Source organism: Teleopsis dalmanni, chromosome 1 (genome assembly GCF_002237135.1).
Source record: "Teleopsis dalmanni isolate 2A chromosome 1, ASM223713v2, whole genome shotgun sequence".
Taxonomy (NCBI): Eukaryota; Metazoa; Arthropoda; class Insecta; order Diptera; family Diopsidae; genus Teleopsis; species Teleopsis dalmanni.
Window position 1 is genome coordinate 235,019,012 of NC_051846.1, and position 10,416 is coordinate 235,029,427.

General features: G+C 35.3%; 1 protein-coding gene across 1 annotated transcript; it reads right to left on the bottom strand.

Annotated features, from left to right (window-relative positions):
• Positions 1-8,260: 8,260 nt before the first annotated feature.
• Positions 8,261-10,321, bottom strand: LOC119672740 (apoptosis-inducing factor 3-like). The gene is made up of 2 exons (XM_038083855.1): positions 9,349-10,321; positions 8,261-9,117 (listed from the first exon to the last, which is right to left on the bottom strand). Exons 1-2 carry the CDS (start codon positions 10,225-10,227, stop codon positions 8,347-8,349), a joined length of 1,650 nt encoding a protein of 549 aa, XP_037939783.1. The 5' UTR covers positions 10,228-10,321; the 3' UTR covers positions 8,261-8,346.
• Positions 10,322-10,416: the final 95 nt, after the last annotated feature.

Consider the following 10,416-nt stretch of genomic DNA (forward strand, 5'->3'; position numbering starts at 1 on the left):
AAAAAATCAATGTGCACCCTACTCCAAGGTTTGTCTGGCCACTTCCATACTTTTAATTCCTGCTTAGGTGGATCTGCCCTTGTTTTAAGACATGGCTCACAACCTTTAACTGCTATTTCTAAATCATTAGTTTGTTTTGGCCACCAAGAACATTCTCTTGCCCTAGACTTCATTTTCACTATTCCCATGTGTGATGAGTGTAATAATTCCACTACCCTATGTTGTAAGCTTTTAGGAATTACAATTCGATAAGCCCAGAAAACACAATTTTGCTCATAAGATAGTTCATTCTTCTTCCTAAAATATTGTTCCATATCTACATCTGTGCATTTGCTTGGCCAACCCTTAAGGATATACTCTTTAACTTTTTGTAGCACCTTATCTTTTTCAGTCTCTTTTTTTACTAACTCTAAATCTAACTGAATTTTGTTGCTTTCTTTAACATAGTTAAAATACACATCAGACTCTAACCATTTATTTTCACAGAAGATTTTGGACGGAAATCTTGAAAAGTAATCTGCTACATTTTGTGTTGATCTGATATGCTCAACCTGAAAATTGTAACCCGACAATGCTAACGCAATACGTTGTAATCTGTTTGCCGCCATCTGCGGTATACCTTTTTTAGGATTAAAAATATACTGTAAGGGTTTATTATCTGTCACAAGTATAAATTTACGTCCATACAGATATTGGTGAAACTTGGTAACACCAAACAAAATAGCTACTGCCTCCCTATCCAATTGAGAGTACTTTCTTTCTACTGGCTTCAAAATTCTTGAAGCGAATTCGATTGGCTTTTCAACACCGTCTGGCGCTACCTGTGAAAGTACTGCTCCCACGCCAATCGGACTTGCATCTACTGTTAACTTTGGTCCAAACTCCGGATTAAAATGTGTCAGACATTTATCCGCTATTACTAAATTCTTTAATTTATCTATTGCTTTAGAACATTCGTTTGTCCAGACAAACTGACTATCTCCCTTCATTAAGTCATACAATGGGGAAGCTATATTTGCCAGATTTGGTAAAAAGCGTCTATAAAAATTTATCATTCCCAAAAATGCTTGAAGCTCTTTCAGATTTTTTGGATAAGCAATATCTTTGATCATCTTAATTTTTTCAGGGTTAGTATGCAACCCCTCTTTATCGATAATATGACCTAAATATTCCACTTTTTTACAAAAAAAATTACACTTTTCTAGGGATAATGAAAACCCTGCATCTTGTAAAACACTTAACACTTGTTTTACTCGTTTAACGTGTTCAACTCTATTCCCTGCTGTGATCAGTATATCATCAATAAAAACAACTACTCCCTCAATTTTTAGCAACAAATTTTCCATAATTTTTTGGAAAATTGCCGGAGCGGATGCCAACCCGTAGACTAAACGTTTATATTGAAACAACCCTTTAGTTGTTGAAATGGTGGTAAATTTTCTTGAATCTTCATCCAACTCCATCTGTTGATATGCCATGGTAAGATCTAATTTAGTGAATTCATCACCTCCCTGTAACTTTGCAAATAATTCTTCAATACGTGGCAAAGGATATTTGTCCACAATTAGGACTGGATTTACTGTTACTTTGAAGTCTCCACAAATCCTCACCTGACCGTTCTTTTTTAATACAGGTACTATCGGCGTTGCCCATTCACTAAACTCTATCGGTTCTAACACATCCATATTTACTAAATCCTTTATTTGCTTTTCAACTTTATCTTTAATTGCTAATGGCACCGGCCTGGGTTTAAAAAATTTTGGAACCGACCCTGCTTTTACTGACAACTTAACTTGTCCTTTTGTGAAACATCCTAGTTTACTGTCGAATAGCTTTGCAAACTGATTTCTTAATTCTTCACTTAATTTGTCAACAGTAACATAATTTAATTTTTTAAAATCAATTTCAAAAACATTTAAAAAATTTCTGCCTAGCAAGGCTGGACCCTCACCTTGTACTATCAAAAATCTCACTACTCTGCACAATTCTTTGTACGTTACCTGCACGTCCACAACTCCCACAGGGTTTAATTCTACACCATTATAGGTCTTCAAAATTATATTAGTCTTCTTTAGTTGATTCATATTAAAAAATTTTTTAAAATCATTTAATGAAAAAATACTAAACTGCGAACCCGTGTCCAGTTGCATACAAAACTCTCGATTTTCCACATTCACATTTATATAAATTGGATCGTCAATTTGTTTTTCTTTATTCACCAACGGAAAAAAATTTGATTCAAAAAAATTAAAATCTTTTCTATTTAGCAAACACATTTTTTTAAATGCCCTTTCCTATTGCATTTTTTGCATTTATAATCTTTATATTTACATACACTGCTTTTATGGTTATTATACCCACACACTTCGCACTTTTTTACTTCTTCTTTTTGCATCTGCTGTCTCTCATTATCATGCTGCCATTTCTCACTGCGCTGCTGACCATGTCGTCGCTGCGGCTGCGCTGCACTGTATCGCCCGTTATTTGATGTGTTGTTTCGCATGTAAAATATTTCCTCTTTAACTGCTGCTTCTAACGGCTGTTGGCTATATTCCGCTGCTTTCGCCATTTGTACCGCTTTTTCAAAAGTTAATGTTTCTACTGACTCTAACATTAACTTGTCCTTGACTATACTTCTTTCAAGGCCCATTATAAACTTATCTCTTAACGCCATTTCAAGGTGTTCACCGAAATTGCATTGTGTAGCTAAATTTCGCAGTTTTATTGCCCAATCGTTTACCGATTCTTGTTGCTGTTTACTGGCGCCATAAAATCTGCACCTCTCAGCAAAACCAATTGTCACTGGCTTGAAATGTGCTTCCAATACCTTTACACATTGTTCATAAGTGACTTCTACTGCGTCCACCAATTTTGGACTCAATAGATTCTGTAACAGCATAAAACTCCTCTCCTCCAATGACGTAACCAGCATTGCTTTTTTTTGAATTTCGTTTGTCACTTGGTTGCAGATCAAGAACTGCTGCAACTTCGACTTATAAATACTCCACGAACCATTTTCGTGGTTAAAACTAGGTAATTTACCCAAAATTTGATTTTTTTCCACTGTGGCCATTTTTACTGGATTTTGTTTTTTTTCTCCTCGTCGCCACTATAATGTTCTTGTTTCACTGAGACTTAACGACTGAATTTACATTTTATCACTTACTACTAAGAGAGATGAGTATTGACCATAATAAGGTTACCCTATAACATATTTTAGATTAAGGTGACCATATTACAAAAATCAACTTTCAATTCAATATAATAATAAAATTCCTATATTTTGGGGGCTCGCCCGAGATAAAATAAAAACTGTAGTGATAAAAAACTGTGTTAAAACAAACTATATTGGATCAAGCTGGTGTGAAAAAGTTATAAGTGTTTGCATGAAATGGCGTCGCTGGGCAGAATCGACTCGCTACGGCATGTTCTGTCTAAAGGTAGAAGGGAGAGTATTGCTCTATTACACAAATTTGTTTTTCAATTTGGAGGCGATAGAAATAACAAGCAACGGCTCAGGGATTTTGTAGGCTTTGACTTTAGCCAAGATGACGAGGGTTTTAAGTCATTGCAGGAGTACGTTACTGCAAATTTCGAAAGCAGCGAATTAGTTACAATATGCAACATGTTGGGAATTGACTACAAGGCTGATGACTTGTTCGTGCACATATTCAACAATTTAAGTAAAGGCGGTTTACTATGTTCCGTTAATGCAGTTGACGACACTGACGACGAAAGCGATGATGATTTTGATGATAATGAAGACGATCATCGAAATGACGCTGTCGTTCAACGCAACGAATAGAGAGATGAAGCAAATAGTGGAACAAGCGACAATGACCAATACAATGAAGCCGAAGGCGAATTAGAGAGTGAAATTCGATGCGACAAGCAATACGGCAAAAGCGACGACGGAGTAAACAGAGAAACAGGTAAAGTGAAACAAAGAAGTATGACATCACAAAACAAAACTATTAAAAGCAACAACGAGTTACGACAAAGACAACAGCGTAAACAAAATTCAGTAAAGAATTTTACAATAGCGGCCGAAAATATAGTTACACCAAAATTTGTGTTAAATTTTCGTGATGTTGAGGATTCAATAAGACCATTTAGTGGAGATGATTTGTTATCAATTGATGTTTGGCTAAATGAATTTGAAGATATTTCCGTAATGATGCAATGGGATGATTTACAAAAGTTTGTCTTTGCAAAAAAATCAATAAAAGGATTAGCGCGAACATACCTAATGAGTGATCGAGGTATAAATAATTGGTTTAAGCTAAAAAACGCTCTGATAAACGAATTCAAAGAATCGACAAATAGTGCTGAACTACATAAACTAATGTGCAGTAGAAAAATTAAGAAAAATGAGAGTTGTCAAGAATATTTTCTCAATATGAAAGAGCTAGCGTCACGTGGTAATATAGAAGAAGAAGCTCTAATGCAATATGTGATTGAAGGCATTAATGACTTAAATATAAATAAAATTATTTTATATGGCGCCACAAACCTACGAGAGTTTAAAGAAAAACTAAAATGCTATGAATCGTTAAGTGGAAAAGATCGTGCGGTTAACCTGAAAGTGAATAAAAAACCTGCCGAACAACAAGGAAAAGAAGCCAAAAATATTTTATGTTATAATTGTGGCATGAAAGGCCATGTGTCCTCAAATTTCAGTAATAAAAGCAAAGGTATGAAATGTTTCAAATGCAGTGATTATGGTCATATCGCTAAGCATTGCACAATTAAACAAAACGAAAATGCACCAAATGCAAATACACGAGTTTTGTCTATTAAAGATGATAGCATGGTGAAAGAAATTAAAATAAACAATTTAAAGTGTCGAGCTTTATTTGACACAGGTAGTAAGTGTCATATAATAACGAAACGGATGCATATACGTTTAAAAGAACCAAAACTCCGCGAATCAAAAATATCCTTGGTTGGATTTGGGAAAAGGACGAGTAAAAGTAAAATAAAACCCCTTGGTCAATGTGATTTAAATGTCTTAATTGATGGCGAAGACTATGAAATGAATTTTCAAATAGTACAATCAGAGTGTGTGGACTCAACCTTTGAGATTCTTCAACCTCAAAGGTTGAGGAATCAAGCCGAAATAAAAATTAATAATGACGGGGTGTTCGTAACAAAGATGCATGAAAATGATAATAACTTAGCTGTTATGCAAATAGAAATAGCTCCAGAAGAAACCGAAATTGATGCTGCATCAGATATTAGTGCTAAAACTAAAAAGAATGTTCAAGAGCTAGTTCAAAACTATCGACCGAAAAAGATAAAATCGACTGATGTAGAAATGACACTAACTTTAACTGATGATACGCCGATTTACAGTAAACCAATACGTTTACCTATTAGTGAAAGGCAAATCGTAGATCAAGAGATTGAACGGTGGTTAAAAGAGGGTATTATTGAAGCATCCGACTCAGAGTTTTATAGCCCTATAGTGCTTATACGAAAGCGCGATGGCACTCCAAGATTATGCATAGATTACCGCAGATTGAATAAAGTAGTTGTCAAAGATCGTTTTCCGTTACCCTTAATTGAAGATCAACTTGATCGTTTGCAGAATGCTAAACTCTTCAGTACAATAGACTTAAAAAATGGGTTTTTTCATGTTCCAGTGACACAAGCATCGAGAAAATACACTACATTTATTACATACAGTGGACAATTTCAATTTTGTAAAGTTCCGTTTGGACTATGCAATTCACCGAGCGTATTTCAAAGGCATATTTGCGCAATATTTCGAGAAATGAGTTGTAAAAGCCATATATCGATGATGTTATAATACCAGCGCAAGACGAAGAAGAAGCTGTAGACCGTTTAAAAATCGTTTTTGATTTATGTGAGCAGTACGGACTAGAAATAAATCTTAAGAAATGCCAGTTCCTACAAAGACGTGTTGAGTTCCTTGGGCATGTTATATGCAATCAGAAAATCGAGCCGTCTCCAGCAAAAATTGAAGCACTCATGAGGTTTAAGTTGCCAGAAAATGTAAAACAGTTGGAAAGTTTCCTTGGCTTAGCAGGTTACTTTCGTAAGTTTGTACCTAATTTTTCAATTATTGCGAAGCCACTTAGTGATCTTCGTAAACAAGGTCGCAAATTCGAAATCAAAGATGAACAAAAATTAGCATTCAGACAGTTGAAAACAATTTTGAGTGAGCAACCGGTATTAAGTATTTTCAACCAACAATATGAAATCGAAGTGCACACTGATGCATCGATCGATGGTTATGGAGCAGTGCTCATGCAAAAACTTCCAGAGGATGGTAGATTTCATCCGGTGTACTACATGAGTAAGAAAACGACGGATGCAGAACGCAAATATTGTAGCTATGAGTTAGAAGTGTTAGCTATAATTGAGGCTTTAAAAAAATTTCGTATTTATTTATTGGGTCAGCAATTCAAATTGGTTACGGACTGTAATGCATTCACAAAGACGCTGGACAAGAAGGACTTATGCACGAGAGTGGCGCGATGGGTTTTTTTTTTGCAAGAGTATAATTACACAGTAGAACATCGTCCTGGTTCTCAAATGCGACACGTGGACGCACTCAGTAGAATGATGATGATTGATACAGACAGCATATTATGGCGAATACAACAAGCGCAAGCACAAGATGAACATCTAAGAGCAATAATTGAGATACTCAAGAAAGAAAATAAGACTTACAACGATTATATTATAAAATCTGGTGTCCTGTACAAACTTGTTAATGATGTTGAATTAATTGTAATTCCAGTAGGTATGCAGAGGCAAATAATCAGTCAAGTACATGAAAGAGGTCATTTCGCTATTAAAAAACTAAAGAGCTGATCTGTAAATACTACTTCATACCGAACGTTGAAGATAAAATTCAGAAAATTATTGAATGTTGTATCCCGTGTATACTTAGTAATCGCAAACGAGGTAAGCAAGAAGGTCTGTTGCACCCACTACAAAAAGAAGAGATTCCGCTGTATACGTTCCATATCGACTTCTTAGGACCGTTGGAATCAACAAACAAAAATTACAAGTACATTTTAGCTGTGGTGGACGCATTTACGAAATTTTGCTGGCTATACGCGACTAAATCAACTACAGCGAATGAAGTCATCGCAAAATTGTGTATTCAAAGTATGACGTTCGGAAATCCCGCATTCATCATATCGGACAGAGGCTCAGCTTTCACCTCTCAAGATTTTCTAAGCTATTGTGACGATGAAGGTATTAAGCTGATTAAGACGACAACTGGCTTACCGAGAGTGAATGGGCAAGTGGAGAGATTGAACGCTGTTATTACTTCAGTACTCACAAAACTCAGTATCGATGACCCTACGAAGTAGTATAAGTATGTTGACCGGGTACAGCGAGCAATTAATTCGACGTTCTCCAGAAGCATTCAGACTACGCCGTTCGAGTTGTTAATTGGAGTAAAAATGCGTACTAAAGATGATCACCAGTTGCAAGCACTTATTAACAACGAGATGATCATGATATTTAGCGAAAATCGCGACGATTTACGTGCTAAAGCCAAAACACAGATAGTAAAATTGCAAGACGAAAATAAAAAAACGTATAACCTACGACGCAAAAAAGCTAGGCAGTATGCCGTTGACGACCTAGTTGCTGTCAAACGTACACAATTCGGTAGTGGTCTTAAGTTGAAACCAAAATTTTTGGGTCCATACAAAGTTGTGAAAATTAAATCAAATAATTCTTATGATGTTCAGAAGATAGGTAATTCCGATGGTCCGAAAAATACTTCAACTTGTGCAGAATATATGAAGCCGTGGTCTAACAATGAAAACCTCGGAGCATTCGAGGCGAATGCTTGATCAGGAAGGCCGAATGTGGGGTGTGTTTGTGCAGTACGACAAGAGAGCAGAACAAACGAATTCTTGTTGCCATGACTACAAAGAGAAGAGGTAGTCAGTCGCTTCGTGGTGTTCAGCGAAAACGGTCGAGTAGCGCGAAACATTTTTTTCTTATATACATTTTGTAATTTTGTATCACTCTAATTTAATTTAATTGTATTAATGTTTTTAAAATCAACTTTCAAATCAATATAGTAATAAAATTCCTACATATTTATATATAAATGCACATATATGTATATGAATACATATATATATATATATAAATACATATTATGTTAGTTTATCATTTGAGTGAAGAGTATCAACATGTAGGTAAATTCTAACCTTTTGTTATTAAATATATTTGTTATGTATTGTAATAATATTTATGTGTATTCACTGTACAAATACTTAAAATTTAATAATACAAAATAAATTAACAAGTTTGAATATAAATAAAATAACAATTTCATATTAGAGTTCAATAATTCATGGCGGGTAACTTGCATGGCGCATCTGCATTCATATTTTTGGTCCATGCAGTCGGGTCTTCCTTTCCTTCAATATCAGATCGATGTAAGCATTTATCCTGAGCTTGCAATTCGGCAAATTGTGCAACAATTGGATCACGTCCACAAGAAGCAACCGCTATGACTTTATTATTCGAATTCAAGTAATATGCAACAAATTTAAAATTTGGCAAGTCACCTTCGATAAGCACATCCGAATATTTTCCATATCCAGCATAACGAAGGCCTTTTCCAAATATCATGGTGAAAAAAAATGGAATGCTCTTAAGCTTTATTTGGGTTTGGCCGACCATGTTAATGGCAGCAATACGTCCGTGATACTGTGCAAGTTGTATGTGACCGATGTGGGTTCTTTGGTTTCCATTTGAAAAAACGGGTGCGTTAGCAATATCTCCACCTGCGAACACAGATGGAACATTAGTCATTAGATACATATCCGTATTTATTGTCCCGTTGGCGTTAAGTTCAACACCAGACTCTTTAAGAAAATCTGTGTAAAACTTTGAGCCAGTACCCATAATAAGAAGGTCACATGGTAATTTCGATCCATCTTTTAAGATCACTTCCTTCACTTTATTATCATCGCTACCGAAGATTTCAGTTATTCCGCTGTTCGTTATTATTTTCACACCATTTTCAGTGAAAAGATCAAGTATTCGCTGACCGATTTCTTTACCAAAACTAGCCAATAGTGGCACCTCATCGCGAGCAATGACAGTAACCTATAAAACAAATGTTCAGTTAATAATTACTACAAATAATATTTGAAATATAGTAATAAAGTATAGTACTAAGTTTACTTCATGATTCATGCAAGTGAAAGTTCAGAAAGTCAAAAGTGGAAAAATATGAAACTTAAAAAGATGTACCTTATAAGCTAAAAGTAAGTGCAGGTAGGCAAATGGGAAAAAAGTTTAATACCATAGACATTATTGGTCTACGCCCATACTTACGCTTTTCACTTTTTTAGCAAGATATGCTGCACTTTCCAATGCAATAAAGCTGCTACCAAGACACACGACATTTTTTTCAGCATCAACAAAATTATTTATAAAATCGGCATCCGAATGATCTCGAACAGTTACTACATTATTTAAATCGGCACCTTTGATTGGTGGTTTTATTGGGCAACAGCCAGTTGCGATAAATATTTTATCGTATTGTATTAATTTTCCATTGGAACATAAAACGGTCTTACATTCAATATCCAATTTAGTAGCCTCAACGCCGACCATGGTTTCTATGCTATGTTCATTGTAAAACGATGAATTACGATACTCAATTTTTCCGAGTTCAATATTCATTGATTTAGAAACTTTAATGCGATCATATGGTAAAGCGTTCTCCCGGCAAATCATAATTACACGACCAGTGAAGCCTTCCTGACGTAATGTTTCTGCACAAACAGCACCAGCCGGGCCACCGCCAACAACAACATAAGTTAAATTAGTTTCAGGACAATACGAAGCCATATTTTTAAGCCGTTTGCTTTCTGTTAGGTCCACCTTTTTAGCTCTAACTTTTACTTCCCCAGTTGTCTCCACTTGAACGTTAAAGCAAGGTAACGAATCCAAGCCGGGAAAATCTTCAATATCTCCCGTTTTTATATTAAAACAAGCACCATGCCAAGGGCAACGTACATGTCCTTGGCCCAATACGCCAGTATGCAATGGTGCTCCGTAATGCGAACATTTATTACCAACTGCCGAAAGTTCACCATTTTGTTTTATTAATAATACTTTTGTGTCTTCATTGAAATCGAACACCTTCATCTCATTTTCCTGTATATCCGCCTGGTTGCATAAAGTCACATATTCTGTATAGACTGACATGTTGTTCTCTTTGAGTGTTTGATATGATCCTGTCGTACCTACAAATTTATTTCTGATTATTATTTTATTACTGTTTCTATAAACTAAAATATTTAATTTGTAATTTGAATATATACATATATATATATACCCGCTAGATTCAATTATCATAAAAAAATGTTTTAAATTTCAAGGCAATCTTTTGGATTA